The 19,208-nt window shown below is 45.2% G+C and overlaps 1 protein-coding gene across 1 annotated transcript in view; it reads left to right on the top strand.

Annotated features, from left to right (window-relative positions):
• The window catches only part of LAMA3 (laminin subunit alpha 3), a 209,840-nt gene that overhangs the window by 24,633 nt on the left and 165,999 nt on the right, over window positions 1–19,208 (top strand). The window contains exons 3-4 of the mRNA XM_090039823.1: window positions 15,825–15,942; window positions 16,845–16,963. Of these exons, the coding sequence (XP_089895949.1) occupies window positions 15,825–15,942; window positions 16,845–16,963 (237 nt within the window). The remainder of the gene's footprint in view (window positions 1–15,824; window positions 15,943–16,844; window positions 16,964–19,208) is intronic.

Below are 19,208 nucleotides of genomic sequence, written 5' to 3' on the forward strand. Positions count from 1 at the left end.
TGAATAGCTTCAATGTTCTCTGAAGGAATAACCAATAGGGAAGAAATTGTGTGCATTGGGTTTGGCCTCAGTCCAGTTTCCAGTGGAAAAGTGCTTGTATAAAAAACTCCACAATGATATTTGACGTTAATTGGCCCATTTGATGGCCAAGGGCTGAATGGACCTGGATACTAAACTATGCCTTCACCTCTAAAAGCATTCCTTCCAGAACATGAGAAAGTCCTATTATCCAGGAAATAAAACTAACTTCACTCTACTGTTGAGTGTGAGTGAAGGACTGCAAGTTGTGAGGCACATTTCACAAGCACTGAATGCACACAACTATATTAAAATAAAGACCGTACATTTTGGCAGGAACAAAGAAATGTCATTTATAATCACTGACTTTATTGCCTACAACATAGCCTGACATGTGCTCCAAAGACAAAGCAAACTGTGCAGCAGCTGCTTCTACTCAGGGCTTTCTTTATTGACCTAGCATCAGCAGCTAGTTTAAGTGGTAAAATGGCATGAAAGTTGCAAGCCTAGTAAATCTTGTAAATGAAAACACAAGTGGGTACTTGAATCCTAATGACAGGAATTTTCTCTTGCTATGGTTTTGGCATATTCTGCTTTGATTTTAGAATTAATTATTTCTGGGTGAAAAAATGTGGTGAGAACACTGGTTCATCTCATCCTGAGTCAGTGCCTTTGTACTATAGCATCATCTGCAAACTTTGTGGTTTGGAATTTGACAAGCATTAATTTTAACCAGTAGTAAACATTTCTTTGGATAGGTGTGGTGATCCTTAGAATTTGATAAGATGTCAACAAAGAAAGATGGAAATAACCCTGGCTCCATCCCAAAGAAAGTTTGGGATATTAACTAAAATGTACAAGATAATAAATGGACTACATTTAAAGAATTATTGTTTTCAAGGACTGATCTTAAAATTAAATTTTGGTAGTGCTGAAGACCTTGATGCCCTGTTTCAGCAAAGCACTTAAACATAGGTCTAAAGATAAGACTATGCCTAATACTCATTGAAATCAGTGGGGCTAAGGTTTATGGTTGGACATCACTGACATTGGAGCCTCAAATCATTTCAGTACTAAGATTCCTTAGCACCTCCCAGGAGGTGCTCATCACTTTTCAAAAAATTTCTTCTACTTGGGTAGTCTGGTCTATGTGTATAAAGAATCAAGGACTAAATATTGTTGATATTGGGTTTATGACACGTTTTTAACCAACTTCTGAATTATTTCAGTACAAGGAAGGTGAGATTGACCCTTCTCCCTTTTGATAGGCATTGATCTTCCAGTAATCCACTTTTCTCCTGCTAATTGTGTGTTTGCTACCCATGGGAATTTCTTACCTTTCTCCTCTGCTTCCTGTGCTGTGGCAGAAGTTATACATAAAACAATTTAAGTGATCAGAAACTGGTTTAAATCTGTAATAGAACAGTTCAGTGCACATAAACCAGTGCAGAACAGAAAAGTTCAGTCCGCATAAACCAGTTTGAAAATGGCCAGAACCAGTTTTAGATAAACCTGGTTGAATGTACTATCAGACTTAACTTATTTTGGTCAAACTGGTTTGTGGAACTTCCAGACCCCTTGATGGTTTAAATCACAGTCCCCCAGCATCCCAGCATGCTCTGCAGCCCTGGGCTGTGCTTTCTGCTCCAGAGAGCAGGGCTGGCCCCACCCCTCTGCTCTCTAGCCAGAGCAGGGGTGGCATGTGGCCAGACACCGATCCAGCATGGCACCCTAGGGTAAAGGGTGGGGGGGTGTTATTCCCTTTTCTGTCCCCCTGGGGGACCCTAAACTGCGTCTGCCTGGCCAGGGTATAGCAGCCCCTGTTAGGCATTCCTGCCCCCCATCACTGCTTGAGCAGAGCAGGCGGGGGGGCATGGCCAGCCTCATCTGCAGTCTCAAGAAACGGGGATAGAGGGTGGTTTAATTCCCTCCTCCTCTGTCCCACCATCACGGAGCTAGCCTGGGGCAAAGCCAAGCTGAGCATGCAGCTGGGGGAGCAGCTCCTGCCTGGCAGCCCCTTCTACCCACTGGAGAGCAGGTCCTGGGCCGGCTCTGGCCCCGGCAGTGGCACGCATGGTGCGAGCTTGCCCTCTCAGCCCAAGTGCTATTACCTGTGGTTGCTGGGCGCTCAGCTGGGTGCACCCTGCTCACTGGTTCCCTATCTGGTGGCAGTGATGGTGGTGCAGCATGGCCCCATGTATCAGGTACCAGGCACAGCGTGCTACCCTTGCCGGTACTGCCATTGCTGTCATGGGGGCCCATTCTGACCATACTAGTAGGTACTGCCTGTGCTGCCGAACTGCGGCTGGCCACTGGGCAGGCAGATGGTGGCTGTTGCAAAACTGAAGGGGTAGCAGTCCGCATCTGGTATATGAGGTTGTGCTGTGCCTACAGCTTTCCTGCTGCTGCTGCTTGCGGTATGGCCAGATACCGGCTTGGCATGGCCCCTCTTAAGGCAAAGGGGGAAAGGAGGATGTTTATTCCCCCTCCATTCCCTCTCTCACCAGGGGACTGCAGCCGGGGTCTGCCAGCCCTGGCCACAGCTGCTGCTGCTCACCCCTGGCCAAGCAAACTCCTGCTGGGGTTCCCAGTGGGGAGAGGAGAGGTAGGGGGAATAAACCTCCTCTCTGCTCTACACTTCTTGGGACACTATGATGGAGGATGCTGCCCTCTCAGGGTCCCCCACTCCCCTAAACTGCTCCAGTGGCAGGGGTGGGGGCATGGCCAGACACCAGCCAGCATGGTGTCCTGAGGCGAAAGGGGCAGGGAGGGGGTTTATTCCACCCTCCATCCTCTCTTCCCTGTGGGACCCCAGGTTGAACCTGCCTGGTGAGGTGCAAGTGGCGGAGGCAGTGGCCAGGGCTGGCAGACTCTGGCTGCAGTTCCCCAGTGGGAGAGGGGATGGAGGGTGGAATAAACGCCCTTCCAGCCCCCTTCATCTCAGGGGGCCATGCTGGGTGGCATCTGGTCACACCTCCGCCCCTGCCACTGACCAGTGAGGGGAGGGACCTTGACAGGGCAGCAGCCTTTGTCATGGTGCCCCTGGAGCTCAAGCAGGGTGGGTGTTTATTTCCCCCTCTCTTCCATGTCCCACTGGGAGCAGCCCCTGCAAGGCATCCCTCCCAGCACCAACGGCGGGGCAGGGATTTGGCCAGACACTGGTCCGGCATGGCCTTCTGAGGCAAAGTGGGCAAGGAGGGTTTATATTCCTCCCTCTGTCCCCTCTCCCACCGAAGGACTGCAACTGGGGTCTGCCTGGGTGGGTGGAGGTGGTGGCTGGGGCTGACAGACCCTGCTTGTGGTCCTCTGGTAGGAGGGGGGATGGATGGGGAAATAAACCCCCTTCTTTCCTCCTTCACTTTAGGGGGCCATGCTGGGCCGGCGTCTGTCCACGTCCCAATCAGCAGTGGCTGGGAAGCTATAGGCACAGCATAGACCCGTGTACCAAGCATGGGCCACTACCCCTATGGCTTCCCCACCTCTTTCTGCCTGCCCAGCAGCCAACCACAGTTGGATGGCATAGGTGGCACCTACCAGTATGGCCAGGGTGGGCCCTCCTGGTGGCGATGGTGGTCGGGAAGCCATAGGGTAGAATCTGGTGCCTGGTACAAGGGCCGTGCTGCACTGCCACCGAGCAGGGTAATGGTGAGCAGGGTGCACTCAGCTTGGCACCTGCCCAGGGGATGCAGGTAGTAACACTGGGACTGATGGGGCAAGCCCATACCATGTGTGCCACTGCAGAGGCCAGGGCTATCCTGGGTATTGCTCTCCAGAGGGCAGAAAGGGCCACTGGGCAGAATCTTTCTTTTATGGAACTTTGCTTCAGGGCCCCTCCCATAATGTCTTGCATTCAAAAACTTGTCTAAATTTATCCCAACTATGTAGTTTGTCCAATAAAAGATATAACCCTAAGAAATTCTTGCTTCTCACATAGAAACTCTTCATACTGTTTTCCCTGTAGACAGTAAATAAAATCAGATCATGCGTCTGCTAGTAACTACTTTTAGCACTACTCTTGGTAGTGTTTGTACAGTGTTGGTAGTGTTTGTCTTTAGTTTGTATGAGCAAGGCACATATGCTGTTGTCTTTCAGGAAGCATACAATGCCAAGTGAAAAATGATCGCTCTACAAATTACAATGATATTGCTGAAAAGAATACAAGAAGAGTTGTGTTTTAGTTTATCCAAAAGTTCTGTTCCTCAAAAGCATACAGTGTATTTTGTTCTCAGTTATTTTCAAATTATATGGTAGAAGTTTCTGTATCATGTTACGCAGTAAACATATTCTGTTGCCCACATATTTAAGCACTATATAGAACTCACATCCTGAAAACAAGAAGTTGTCTCTGATGTCTAACATCAACTTACCTGGTTTGAAATTAGTTTCCTTCTTTCTACTATACGGATCTAGCCAGACCTTTCAGCAGTTCTTATTGTTACTGGAAGGTAAATTGGTGTTGAACTTAAAAAAAAAAAAGTTTGAACTAGTTTAAAGAGAACAGTTGTTACGCCTTTCTTCCAGCACTGTATGAAACAAGTACAATGCTCATTTAATTTATGCCACGTTTTTGTTGTGTAATGTTTTATTTTCAGCATCAAATGAATACAGTTTTTATTATGTTAAATTTCTATATCTGGACAAAGGGTTAGGGATGTAGAAAGGTTTATGCTAAATTTTTGGTACATTGAATTGTAGGAGATCAAAGCCATATATAGCACTTAAGGCTTAATACACACTTGCTTAAATTTACATATGTGAGTAGTCCTATTGATTTTCTTAAGACTATTGAAATGTGTGAAATTTCAAATCTTTTTTTTTCTGTGTCTTTCTGGACTCTCACCTGGCCTTCTGAAGTTTGTCCAAAATGTTTCTGGTTCAACATTTCTTCCCTTTTTGAATCTCTTTGGCCCCTGTGGCCCTGTACTGCCACATCACATTTCTTGTTTTCCATTTCAAGAAACAATCTGTCCCAGTCCCCTCTCTGACCTTATCTCCTACCACATTCCTTCTCTTGCCTTGCCTCTCCTATCTGCAAATTACTCCGTCATTGTTATTGCCTCTTTTTGTTCTCTTGTCTGAGGCTAGGGGCAGAAATTACACACAAACTGGTATAAGTGATTGGAAACCAGTTCAGATATATAACACAAGAGAAAGTCAGTGCATATAAACCACTTTTAGAATGGCTGAAACCAGATTAAGACAAGCCTGGATGGTTGTAGTATCAGACTTCACTGATTTAGGTTAAATTGGTTTATTGAACTTCTGTCCCAGATCTCCTCCAGATTCAAGTTAACTCACAACCCCCCCAGCATCACAGGATGCTTTGTACCTCCCCAACAAACTCCCCTTGCAGGGTGGGCAGGCTAGCCTTGGCCTAAACTGTCTGCCCCAGTTGAGCAGGGAGGTGTGCTCTAGAGCAGTGGTCTCCAAAGTGGGGTGCGCGCACAACAATCCATTGGGGTGTGGGAAGAAAATATTAGAACTTCTATTTCTAGTTCTCTTTATATAAATATACATATATTGGGGGTACGTGCTCAAAAAATTTTTACTGATGGGGGTACGTGAATATAAATATACACATATTGGGGGTGCTTGCTCAAAAATTTTTTACTGGTAGGGGTGCGCGATCAAAAAAGTTTGGAGACCACAGCTCTAGAGCCCCATAGCTTGTGGCCTGAGCCACTGCAGGCATGTGGCTGCATTTCTGGAATCAGAAGTGAATGTCTGTTCACTTGCTTATTGGTTCAGTCTAGTTTAGACTAAACTGCAAAGATTGAATCAATTCATCCGCAGGCTTTTTGACTATCTGTACTTAGCCTAGCTGTTTTACCAAGCCAATCCTTATGCATGGAACTTGGTATCAAAGCCCCAACCTTGTTACTACTGGTCATTCAAACATGGATAGTTTGAATGTTTTAAATTTCACTTGGACTTTTATTAATAAACAAATAATAATAACAACATTCGTTAACATTTATCTATTGGATTGTATCATACAGATCATTAATTCATTCCCCACATCATCATTTATAGAGCTTCTTAATACATTTATTTTCATAGGAATACCTATATTTAGATATGAATTTGTATCTCCAGATGGCTCTTGTCACTACTGAACATATTGCAGTAATACTTGTCCACCCATGTTGATCTGGACAGATTGTCTCTTAAGTAAAAGGGAACTCAAATTACTTACTGAATAATGAATCTGTGAGATTACCAACAAACATGTATCCTCTTTTCAAGCATATTTTTCCAGAGTATATAGTTTCTGATATCAAGAAGCTGTCCAGCTAGGTCACTGGACTACTTTAATGAACTTTCTCTTTAGTGTTTCCACAACAAGCTGCATGAATCCTAGAAGTGATATGTATCATTTTAATGTGCAACTTTCCAGCTGGTGGTTGTTGTAAGAATACAGGTTTCCCTTGCTTTATGCTGTACATGCCAGGGAGGTTTGTAGTGGTGGCAGCAAACATGCACCAGCCACCTGAGCAGCAGGGCTTCTCCATGCCTCCCTGCCTGAGGGCAAAGAGAGGCAGGGTGTCACAACGGTGGTGCCCCCCCGCTGCCCTTCCCCAATGCCCTCCAGAACAGCTGTCAGGGGGTGGGAGGCGGGGTGGGGGGAGATGAAGAGGGGTTCATGCTGGTGGCTGTTGTCAGGGCCAGATGGCAGGGAGTGAAGGAGGGAGGAGATCAGGAAAGGGGCCCCCAACAATGTCTGGTAGGGAGGAGGAGGCGGCAGAGAGGGAGGGAGGCTATGCAGGCCCAGGCAGGCACGGGATGGGGGGAGGTGGAGAGAGGGGGGTCATGGTAGCAGCTGTTGTCAGGGCCGTGCAGCAGGGAAGGAAGGAATGGAGGGGAGTAGGAGGGGAGGAGAGGGAAGCAGGGTCACAGTGGCGGTGCTCTCCCCCCACTGCTTGGCCCCAACAAGAGCCAGCAGGGAGGGGGAGGTGGCGGAGAGGGGGGAAGGGAGGGAGGGAGGCAAGTGGGGTGGGGAGGGGAGACGGGGGGAAGTACCGCTGCAAGGCAGAGGTGGAGGCAAGCCAGGGGAGGGAGCCCCTGAGCCAGAGACTGGAGGAAGAGGCAGCGGCAGAGGGAGTCTTTACATGGCTGGCCCCAAAAGGTGAGTGGGGGGGTGAGGGGAGACCATGTAAGCACTCCCGGAAATCTATCATTCTTGATGGGCAATTAGCTAATATATATATGGATATAGTTAAAATGTACTTAATTCTTCAGGTTCTTTTCTGTTCTGTTCTGTTCTTTTTGTATTTAGTGAATGCAGAAGTTTCTACCTTATTCAGTATTTGGTGTCAGATCACCATTAGGTTTGGGTAGAGGATACTTTTCACCAGTATGCATCATTCTGATTTTGGCCACAACTGCAACTGAGTTCTCCCATTTTGCCCATTTGTAGAGGGTGGGTGCACAGAAGTCTTAGCTGATCTGCAGACTATGGGGCTAAGCAGACATTAGGATTCATATAGAGTCAAAGAGAATTAGGGTTGGGAGGGACCCTAGGACGTCATCTAGTTCCAACCTCCTGCTCAAAGTAGGACCATCCCCAGCTAGATCATCCCAGCCAAGGCTTTGTCTAGGCAGGTCTTAAAAACCTTCAAGGATGGAAATTTCATAACCTCTCTGGGTAACCTGTTCCAGTGTTCTACTATCCTCCTAGTAAGAGAGTTTTAACCTAAACTTCCCTTGTTGCAGCTGGAGACCATTGCTCCTTGTTCTGTCGTCTGCCACAACTGAGAACAGTCTAGCTGCATCCTCTTTGGAACCACCTTTCATGTGGTTGAAAGCTGCTCTTAAATCCCCTCTCAGTCCTATCTTCTCTGGACTAAATAAGCCTACTTCCCTCAGCCTCTCTTCATAAGTCATGTGCGCCAGTCCTCTAATCATTTTCATTGCCCTCCATTGGACTCTCTTCAATTTGTCCACATTCTTTCTGTAGTAGGGGGCCCAAAACTGGACATAATACTCCAGATGTGGCCTCACCAGTGCAGAATAGAGGGGATCTGCTGGCAACACTGGATCTTCGATCTGCTGGCAACACTCGTACCAAAGCAGCCCAGTATGCTGTTGGCTACAAGGGCACACTGTTGACTCGTATTCAGCTTATTGTGCTCAGCAACTCCTAGGTCCTTTTCTCTACAGCTGCTTCCTAGTTAGTCAGTCCCCTGCCTGTTCCATTGCATGGGATTCCCAAGTGCAGGACTTTGGACTTGTTCTTATTGAACCTTGTGAGATTTCTATTGGTCCAATCTTCTAATTTGACTAGTTCTCTCTGAATCATAACTCTAACCTCCAGTGTATTTACTGCTCCCCCCAGCATGGTGTCATCTGCGCATTTGGTGAGGGTGCACTCTGCCATCTTCTAGGTCATTGATGAAAATATTGAACAAAACCAGCCCCAGAACCAACTTCTGGGGCACTCCGCTTGATACCAGCTGCCAACTAGACATCAAGTCATTGACTGCACCCTCTGAGCCTGATGATCCAGCCGGTTTTCTATCTCCGTTACCTCCCACTCATCCAGCCTGTACTTCCTTAGCTTGCCTGCAAGAGTGTTGTAGGAGACCATGTCCAAAGCCTTGCTAAAGTCAAGGTTTATCATATCACCTGGTCTCCCTGCATTCACAGACCCATTCATCTCATCATAGAAGGCAGTCGTGTTGGTCAGTCATGACCAGGGATCCGGGTTTTACGTTTTCTATGGAAAAATGGAGAAAACCATGGATTCTCTGTTTTTATCGGAAAAAATGTGGATTTCCCTTTTTAGCAGAGAAATCCATGGATTCTCCACTTTTGCAAGGAGCTCTTGCAGTCTAGCCCAGCTCCAGCCTGTAAGAGCTGAAGGCAGAAAGGGTGGGAAACCCCCAGCCCTGCCCGGAGTGGGAGAGAGAGGGGGGAGGGTGGCGCCTGAGCCTCTGAGGCAGCCAAGGCTGGGCTCAGGCTCAGACTCACCCTTCGCCTCTGGAGCCTTGAGGTAAGTGGGGCTGTGAGGCAGGGCTGGGAAAGATGGTTGGGGGCTAAGGGAGCAGGTGGTGCTGCCAGCCCAAACGGCACAGCACAGCTGGGACTAGGGCCATGGGGTGAGGGCAGGGTTGCACCTCTGTGGGGGGCTTTGTGGGCAAGCGATGCGGGGCCATGTGCGGGCTGCACACATGCCACCTGGCCACCTGCCCAAGGGAGGAGGAGAGAGACGCTGGCATGTGGCCGGAGCACAGCTCCGTGGCCGGCTCTGCAGCCATGGCGAGGGATGGGGGCGCACACTGAGGGGGTGGCCCTTACCTGCATTGGTAGAGCAGTGGGTTCCAGGGTCCTGATGTAGTACTTACATGGTCAAGTATAGTTGGCTGTCAAGTAGCTGAATGGCACCATGCTGCTATCCACCTTCACTTGCATAGCAGACGGCAAGCATGGACCTTCAGAAGGTTAATGCAGTGACACCCTGTGTTGGGCCAGCTAACTTATTTAAAAGATCATTACTAGACTACTATCTGACTTTGACAGCTCTTTTATTTAGGTTGTGTCAGAAATTACTGGTTCAACGGTAGGTTCAGTTCTTGGGTACGGAGGAGTATTGCAAAGATGGAATACACTTATCATTGTCTTGGTTGCACTTGATTGAAAGTGCCACCTGCTACAGTATTTGTTTGGATTAACCATATTGACATTCAGGGTGGCATCTAGGTCAGAAAATGACCCAGCTTGAGTGCTGAAGTGATATCAACTGTGTAAATGAATTTTGTGAGTAGGTTAGCGAGTGGGTCATTATTGTGAATCTTAAAAAATATAGATACAAGTGCAAACTCCTGTGGAAGAGACTGTTTGTTTGCTTTACCCTGCACTTGCTGTATTCTCCTTTTGTGCTCTAAACTCTCTCTGAAGGAGGAACAGTTCAATAATGTCAGCCACCAACTCTTAACACCTTGAACAACATATCAGATTGTGTTGTAAACAGCTATCAAGGCCAGAATAACAGCTTCAGTCTTTCTGTTTTTTTCTTGAAAGCTATTTGATATGTGTAGTCAGTACTAAAACTTGACCACAGGTGCTATGGCCTTGACAAAATCCAGCTTTTCCAGAACACAAATGTTAATCACCTTTTTGATGATGTGTGTTGAAAGATGAGATGCACCAGCACCTTGGCATGTGTAGAAATTAGTCAATAGTTGGTTGATAGTTTGCTGTGTAGTGTTCATCTTAGCTTGATTTTGTGGCAGAAAAGTGATCACTGATAGATCCCAGATCTTTAACAATTTGCCCTCTTTTATAACACAAATGAAAAGCAAGGCCAGCCAGAAATGAGCATACAGGTCAAGCTACTTCAGAAACTTCAGACATGTATACCTCTGGCAGTCCTAGATATCATATTATTCAGCAGTGTGCCCAGTTCAATGACCACGAATGATTCAGCTCAATTCCAAGAACAGCCCTGCCAGTGGAAATGCTACCATACATTGTGAACATATTGCTTGACACCTTACCTATTGGAGGTTTGCTACACATGAAAGGTGACTGAATACCCGATTTGGCGCAGATGGTTAGTGAATAAGTGACTCTAGGTGTTCCAAGTTGCTTTAGTAAGTTCCAGTGCTTCTTGCTATGTCAGATGAAGTCAAGTATTTCAGTTACCTATTCCTGACAGGCTTACCTGGAAGTGTTCAGCAGAGCATTCAGATGGTTGGCTATGTGAGGGTCACTCCATGATTCATATTGCTGAAACACTTCAGCACCTTCTGAGTCAAAGCGCGGAGCATGGACGTGGCACCATCCCCAAGGGATAGTTGTACGCGCTGCTTTAAAGATGGTACCACAAAACTTGCTATTCTCTTCTTTAGTTGAGAGGCAATGCGGGGGGGCATGGTCAGAATAGTATATTCCAATATGTCCCAATATTTTCTCAGTTTGTTCTTTGAAAGGTTCACCTCAGTTTATTAATGCTCCTGATGACTGGAAGAAATGACTGGCTAGGCTGCAGTACTTCTGAAAAGGGTCTTCTGAAACTAGGGGTAATAAAGCACTGTAATCTCAATATGGTGTACCCTTTTTGCAAAAAAAAAAAATCAATGCTTAGCTTACAGGGTTTTATTGATAGAATTGCCACTTGCCAGTCAAGGAAAGTGATTCTTCTGTTTTATTCAGCACTAGGGAGGACTCACCTGAAGTACTGTGTCCAGTCTTGGCCCCCATGTTTCAAGAAAGCTTTGGACAAATTATAAGGAGTCCAGAAGAGAGCAGCAAAAATGATTAGAGGTCTCAGAATCATGACTGACATGGAAAGGTTGGAAAAACTGGGATCTTTTTAGTTTGGAGAAGAGAAGATTGAAGGAGAGGTGGCTAGCAGTCTTCAAATACCTGAAGGGTTTTTGTACAGAGGATAGTGATAGACTATTCTCTGTGATTGCAGGGCCCAGGACAAAAGTAACATTTTTAGATTGCACCAAGAGAAATTTAGATTTGACTTTGGCATTTCAGTAGTCCTGTTGACTTCAAGTTAGCCAAGGCTGAAGTGCTCAGTGGTTAGCTGAGGCTGAAGTGCTCAATGCTTTTTTTGCCTGTCTTCATAGGCAAGGTCAGCTCCCAGACTGCAACTCTGGGCAATAAAGAGGTGAGCAGCCCCCAGCAGTGAAAGAACAGGCTAGGGACTACCTAGAAAAGCTGGATGTGTACAAGTCTATGGGGCCGGATGGGATGTACCCAAGAGTGCTAAGGGAGTTGGCTGAAGTGATTGAAGAGCCTTTGGCTATCATCTTTGAAAACTTAAGGTGATCAGGAGAGGTCCCAGATGATTGGAAAAGGGCAAACATAATTAAGTATTTCAGAAAGAGAAAAAGGAGGATCCAGGGAACTATACACCAGTCAGCCTCCTTCAGTCCCTGGAAAAAACATGGAGCAGATCCTCAAGGAATCCTTTTCTAAGCACTTGGAGGAGAAGAACATGATTAGGAATAGTCAACATGGATTTACCAGGGGCAAGTCATGCCTGGCCAACCTGATTGCCTTCTATGATGAGACTGGCTCTGTGGATGCTGGGAGACAAGTGGATGTGTACCTTGATTTTAGCAAGGCTTTTGATACACTCTCCCACAGCATTCTTTCAGGCAAGCTAAGGAAGTATGGGCTGGATAAATGAACTGTAAGGTGGATGGAAGACTCGCTTGAGCATCAGGCCCAGAGAGTAGTAATCAATGGCTCAATGTCTAGTTGACAGCTGGTATCAAGTGGAGTACCCCAGGGGTCAGTCCTGGGGCCGATTTTGTTCAATGTCTGTCAGTGACCTGGGAGATGGCATAGAGTGCACCATCAGCAAACCTGCAGATGACACCAAGCTGTGGGGAGCAGTACATATGCTGGAGAGTAGGGCTAGTATTCAGAGTGTTCTAGACAAATTGGAGGATTGGGCCAAAAGAAATCTCATGAAGTTCAACAAGGATAAGTGGCAAAGTCTGGCACTTAGGACAGAACAGTCCCATGCAGCAGTACAGGCTGGGGGCTGACTGGCTGGCAGCAGCTCTGCAGAAAGGGATGTGTGGGTTACAGTGGACGATAAGCTGAATATGAACCAGCAGTGTGCCCTAGTTGCCAAGAAAGCTAACAGCATCCTGGGCTGCGTTGGTAGGTGTGTTACTAGCAGGTCAAGGGAAGTGATAATTCCCCTCTATTCAGCATGGTGAGGCCACCACTCCACCTGGAGTACTGTGTTCACTTTTGGGCCCCCATTACAAAATGGATGTGGACGAATTGGAGAGAGTCTAGTGGAGGGTGACAAAAATGGTGAGGGGGTTGGGGGACATGAATTGTGAGGAAAGAGTGAGGGAATGGGCATATTTAGTTAAGAGAAGAGGAGAGTGGGAGGGGACTTAATAGCCTTCAATTACCTGAATGGGGGTTCGAAAGAGGAGCTAGACTGTTCTCAGTGGTGGCAGATGACAGACCAAGGAGCAATGGTGTCAAGTTGCAGTAAATGAGGTTTAAATTGGATATTAGGAAAAACTTTCTCACTGGGAGGGTGGTGAAACACTGGAATAGGTTACCCAGAGAGGTGGTGGAAGCCCCATCCTTGGAGGTTTTCAAAACCCAGCTAGACAAAGCTTTGGCTGGGATGATCTTGTTGGGGATGGTCCTACTTTGAGCAGGAGGTTGGACTGGATGACCTCCTGAGGTCCCTTCTAACCCTAACTTTCTGTGATTCTATGTACTTATAGCCCTTGCTGAATTTAAGCCTTATTTCATTGTGAATGCACTGCAGCATTTCATTTTACTTAGAGCTGCCATGCTGTCAGTTCTGTGCAGGAAGTTTAGACTGATGATATAGCTAGGGAAATGACAAATGCAGTTCATCATTTGAATGAATGAGAAAAGCAGGTGGTTTTCAAAGTAATCTCAAGAATGAATTCAGTTTTTTAAATGAAAATTAAAAGATTGGTTAAAGTGCATTTTAAATTTTCAAAATGTAAAGAGCAGATTTTACCATATTTCATGGGAAAGCAAGAGATTTTCCAATAGGGATTCCAGGCACTACTTGGGTTTGTGCTTTTGTTCCAAGCTCTCATTATCATTATGATGGAAATGGCATCTTCCATGACTGCTAATTATTCTGCGTGGTGTAAGGTCTGATTCTCCTTTGCCTTACTATTTGTACACTCATTTACACGTGTGCAAAATATGCAACATGTTTCTATTCTGGTTTGTACACTTCTTATTCATCCACTCTGATTTGGTGTAGAGAGCACTTGATGGTGCATTTGGCTGCAATGCTATTGTATGTATGTGGTAATGAGCTTTATTTATGTAAGTGATTTGATCAAAAAGTTCTAAAACTTGATGTTCGGGGTATTGTTCATCAGGAATTTGTACCAAGTGGTCAAACAATCAGGCCTTTTATAAAGAGGTTTTGATTCGATCGAGGGATAAAGTTAGAAGAAACTGCCGCGAGCTGCGTGAAAATCGTCAATGGTTTCTGGACCATGACAACGCTCCTACACACACTGCTGTCTCCATTCAAGAATTTTTGGCTGAAAAAACCATTCTTGTGATACCACACCCTCCGTATTCACCTGACCGTGCCCCATGTGATTTTTTTCTGTTCCCAAAAATCAAAATGAAGCTGAAAGGGATGTGTGGGTTACAGTGGACGATAAGCTGAATATGAACCAGCAGTGTGCCCTAGTTGCCAAGAAAGCTAACAGCATCCTGGGCTGCGTTGGTAGGTGTGTTACTAGCAGGTCAAGGGAAGTGATAATTCCCCTCTATTCAGCATGGTGAGGCCACCACTCCACCTGGAGTACTGTGTTCACTTTTGGGCCCCCATTACAAAATGGATGTGGACAAATTGGAGAGAGTCTAGTGGAGGGTGACAAAAATGGTGAGGGGGTTGGGGGACATGAATTGTGAGGAAAGAGTGAGGGAATGGGCATATTTAGTTTAGAGAAGAGGAGAGTGGGAGGAGATTTGATGACATTGCAGCCATCCATAAGAATGTGAAAGCGGAACTCAAAAAACTCACAGTTGAAGACTTCCAGTGTTGCTTCTGAAAGTGGCAGGAACGTTGGGACAAGTGCATATCATCTGGGGGAGATTCCTTTGAAGGGGACAGCTCATAAAAATGTTGTTTGTACACTATTCTTTAAAATAAAGGCTAAGTCTTAGAACTTTTTGATCACCTCTTGTACATTTAAATAGCATTTTCCTTCATAGAAGACCACAAACCTTAATTTTTTGATTGCCACTTTATTGATGATACTTATATCCACTGTATGAAGTGTTTTATGTTTATATTTTAAATTAACCTTTGAGATAAATGAAGACAGCCCCAGGATATAAATCGTGCTCAACCTTTTGTATAGTGTGAATTTCTTGGAACTTGACATTGTTGAAGTTCCATGACTGTTGACTTTCCCCAGAATTGCTTCACAATATTTAAATTACTTGCAGTAGGGTTTCTTTCCTTTGAATTCCTTTAATTTCTTGTGTCTGTGTGTGTGTGTGTGTGTGTGTGTGTGTGTGGGGTGGGGGGGGGTTGGTATGATGTTTGGGTGCTGAGTATATCCCTCCTTTCTAGTCTTTTGTGGTCTAACTGTACAATCTCTGGCTAAAAAGATGCGTGAGAATCTTTGAAGCTTGGGGAGTTTCACACCTGACTCTTCAAGACCCTTCAAGAGACAAACCTCTTCAAGCTTGGTCTTGGTCTCAGAGTAAGTAAATAGAATGTTGATCATAAGAGTGCATTGGGGAAGAACAGAAGACGTGTCATTATCAGATTGTCTTTATTTCATGGCAGTATCTGGCTCAATGTGCTGTTTTTACACTGAATTTTACTGATTTCATTGTGATTTTGCTTGACTACATTATGATGAAGTTAAGTTGGGATGACATAGTTATTGCAGCAGGATGCTGCTCCATGCTTTGTTATATTGTGACTGTCGATAGCGATGAATCGACCATGCAGTTTTTCAACGTTGAATACCACTACTCGTAACACATCTAAGTAGTTAATCACATGCTAGATTGAATTATTTTGGTATGGAAGAGAGGGCATTTAGCAGTCACATTGCAGCTTCTATCTAAATGTAGTGGGCTATAAGTGATGTAGGTTGATATAGCTCCCTGGAAGTCACCATCTAAGAATCAAGCCTTTTTTCATGGGAACTGAACAGGAAAGCATAAACTTGCTTCTTCTCTACAAAGGAAAACTCCTACTTAACATTAGTTCTTACCTATCCAATTTTACAGAATTTAACAATTTCTGTTTCTTGCTTTCAGCTGTGTTTAATATTTACATGTTTTGTTCCTAGCTCTTCCAAGTTGCATATATCCTTATCAAGTTTGCAAATTCTCCTCGCCCAGATCTCTGGGTGTTGGAAAGATCAGTGGATTTTGGAGGAACTTACATACCTTGGCAGTATTTTGCTTGTGAGTATTTTCTTTAATCACTGCACTTTTATAGGACAAAGCTGTGTTTTACATAATCACAGCAAAATCACCAACAGACTTCTCTAAAGGTTTCAGCTGTAATGAAGTACAGTGATCTGAGATATGTTTGGAAATATTCCTGAGTTGATCCCTTGTTCTAAGGCCTTTTGTTTTCAAGATGATGAGTGAGAGGTTGTGCATAAGCAAAATTTGTAGTTGAAAAATTTAGAATCTTTTTGATGAAATTTGTTCCAAGATTTTTTAATAAAGGACGGTAGAGTAACTTTCACTTGGAGAGCCATCAGAAGAACTATTCTTGAAGGTGTCCTCTCTTCAGAGAGAAATCTTTGACAGGATCCATTTTCAAAGCAGGCCAAAGTAACTTGACAATACAGCTTCTGATTTAAATTGGTGTTGATCACATCATTAAAATGTACTTTGATACTGTGGAAATGTAAACCTGACCTCAGTATTTGTCTTTTTCAATTTGTTCATGTCTTTTGTATATTATAATGGTGCCTTTCATCCCTATACAAAACTAAACCAAAATACAAGCAATCCACCTTGAAAAAAGCCATATTTTCAGTGATATTTCAAAACTGTTGCCAGGACATTATCAACAACTTTTGGGATAGGACGAATTACTTCCTATCCCACCTATTTACCTATTCACCTATTTCTAATATTGTCAGCATTTTTCTATAATAATATTTCTGTTTGCATAAAGAGATAAGTGAGCATTGACATAATTTGATTTAGTGGGATACTTAATTTGAAACCATGAGGGGACAATTCTTTGTCAATTTATGTGAAAACAATATAAAATATTGTGTGTAAAATAAAAAATATAAATGTAAGTAAATATTTCAATATGTCAGAAAATCAAATTCTTACTTTACTAGATTCAAAAGCAGACTGTTTGGAACATTTTGGAAAGGAAGCCAATGCTCCTATTAGGAGGGATGATGATGTCCTTTGCACTACGGAGTATTCTCGGATTGTACCTCTTGAAAATGGGGAGGTAAATGCTATTTAGAAACGGATGAAAATGAACAGCATTATATATGGGTAGCTTAGCATGAAAACTTAATGGCTTTGATTAAAAGGTACAATTTTCAGTCAGTTTACAAACCTGGGTGCTTAAAATTAAATTTGTAAATCCTTAGGCAGTTATGGCAATGGCCTGATTCATATAGAATATGCTGAGAAGTCTACACTTGCATTGCTATCTGAGAGAAGAATGAGTGCTAAGAACCTATAAATTAGTCAACTCATTTAGCTTCTGGACTATGGGTAGGGGCCTTATAAGAGTCTTAGAATTTTGGCCTATCTTTGAATTGCCACACTGAATGTAATGGGCCCAATTGTTTGAGACTTACTTATGAAAATAAAGGTTATAGAGTGATGCATTGACATTTCAGGAGAAATACCTTCTATTGTTAGAAAGATATTTAAAAAGGCTATAAGTGTACACAACAATGTAGTGTCTGTAAAAACTAGTGCAGATTGTATTTCGTTGGTTGTATCAAGCGGCTCCTTAGCGGTGAGAAACATATATTTTTATTTTGCCTGGAACTATTGTGGGTGAGGGGCTGTGTGTATAACGTTTTCTCATATAGGTTTATCTCCAGTTAAACATTATGTCAAATATAAATGCAAACTTCCTTGATATTAATGGTTGTTGGAATTTGTTTTTCATGGATTAAGTCATTACCAGGGATCCTGGTTTTCCATGATATAACGTCACAAATTGTCTGATAAAAAAAATCACAATTTCATAATAAAGCCCCCAAAATCTGTTATTAAAATTAAAGGCTTCCCATAGCCCCCCGCCCAGCCCTGCTTATGCCTCTCATTCCCCCCTACAGCTTTGCTGGTTCCCCTTGCCCCCCACCCACAGCCCCTGCTTCTCTAGCTTGGCTGGAGGGGGCCTCCAGCTGCCAGGGCTACAGACCCGAGTCCTCAGCCCCCTACTTCTGCTCCCCTCTGCTGCAGGGGGAGGGAGGCTGACTCCCTGCCACAGCGCACACTCCTGAGGGGGGCAGAGGGGACCCGGGCAGGTGTGGGCACAGGCTTCTGTCCTGCTGCCCTCCCCTGGGTCCTCTGCAGCCAGGGAGTGCAGCCCGGCATGGCAGGGAACAGTGGGGCCGTGCAGAGAAGCTGCTTGCCGCTGTGAGCTCCATGCTGCCCTGGCGCCACGCCTCCTGCAAGTGGAGCTGCAGAGGGGGCACTGGTGTGGGGTTGTGCCCCTCAAAGTAGGAGGCGCGTTGCCAGGGTAGCGCGGAGCTCGCAGCAGCGAGCAGTTTTTCCGTGCAGCCCCGCTGTGCTCTACGATGCTAGGTCGCACCCACTGGGCTTCAGAGGCCCTGGGAGAGGGCAGCAGGGTGGGAGCCCATGCCTGCAGGCCATGCCTGCTCCGCACACAGATCTGGGGGGTGCAGGTCCCCCCTGCCCACTTCAGGAGTGCACACCATGCAGGGAGCCAGCCCCATCCCACTGCCACCCTGGGGGCCTGTTCTGCTCCCTGCTGGGGCCCTGCAGCCCTGGGCCCCAAGTGCCACCCCCCCACCCCCCCACTCGGCTGGGCAGCAGCCCCAGCCCCAGCCCTACCCAGCTCCCTCCCAATGGGGGCATTAATTCCCCTCTTTCCCTCCCCCCCACTGCCACTTACCTGCAGAAGCTGCTCTCACTGCCTGAGGCCATGTGCATCGTAGATGCATATGGTGCCCTTGTTTCACTGCCCTCCTCCTGCCCCGTCCCTGCTCCATGTAGGCTGAAACTCTGCCAGCCTGCAGGGAGCTTATTGCAAAACTGGAAAGTCCTCGGGTTTCTCTGGTAAAATAATTAATCTGCATTTGCCTCTGACAAAAGGTAGAATCTGCTGTTTACTCTATTTTTCCATGGGAAACTGAAAACCAGAATCCCTGGTCATTGCATAGAGATTCTTTTGATGAAGCTGCTAAACTTCTTTAAAGTTTGGAGGGTTTGGAACTTACTGTTCCAGTTTAGATTTACAATAGTGTTTTCAGTTAACATTTCTGTAGTGATCCAAACCACATTATAAAAATAATTTCTTTAGATATTTGTTGGCACTATTCTTTATTACATGCTATGATTTTCCCTAAAGGAGTTGTGTAGTAATTGGGAACTTCAGCATTCCAGTATTATGTAGTTATAGTTTATAATAGCCAGTTGGAAACCTGAATATGAAGTCCATTCAGTTATAAATAAATAAACAAACTTTTACTCAGTTGCATGCTCATGAC

Source organism: Crocodylus siamensis, chromosome 3, assembly GCF_052110815.1.
Source record: "Crocodylus siamensis isolate JL-2025a chromosome 3, ASM5211081v1, whole genome shotgun sequence".
Taxonomy (NCBI): domain Eukaryota; kingdom Metazoa; phylum Chordata; order Crocodylia; family Crocodylidae; genus Crocodylus; species Crocodylus siamensis.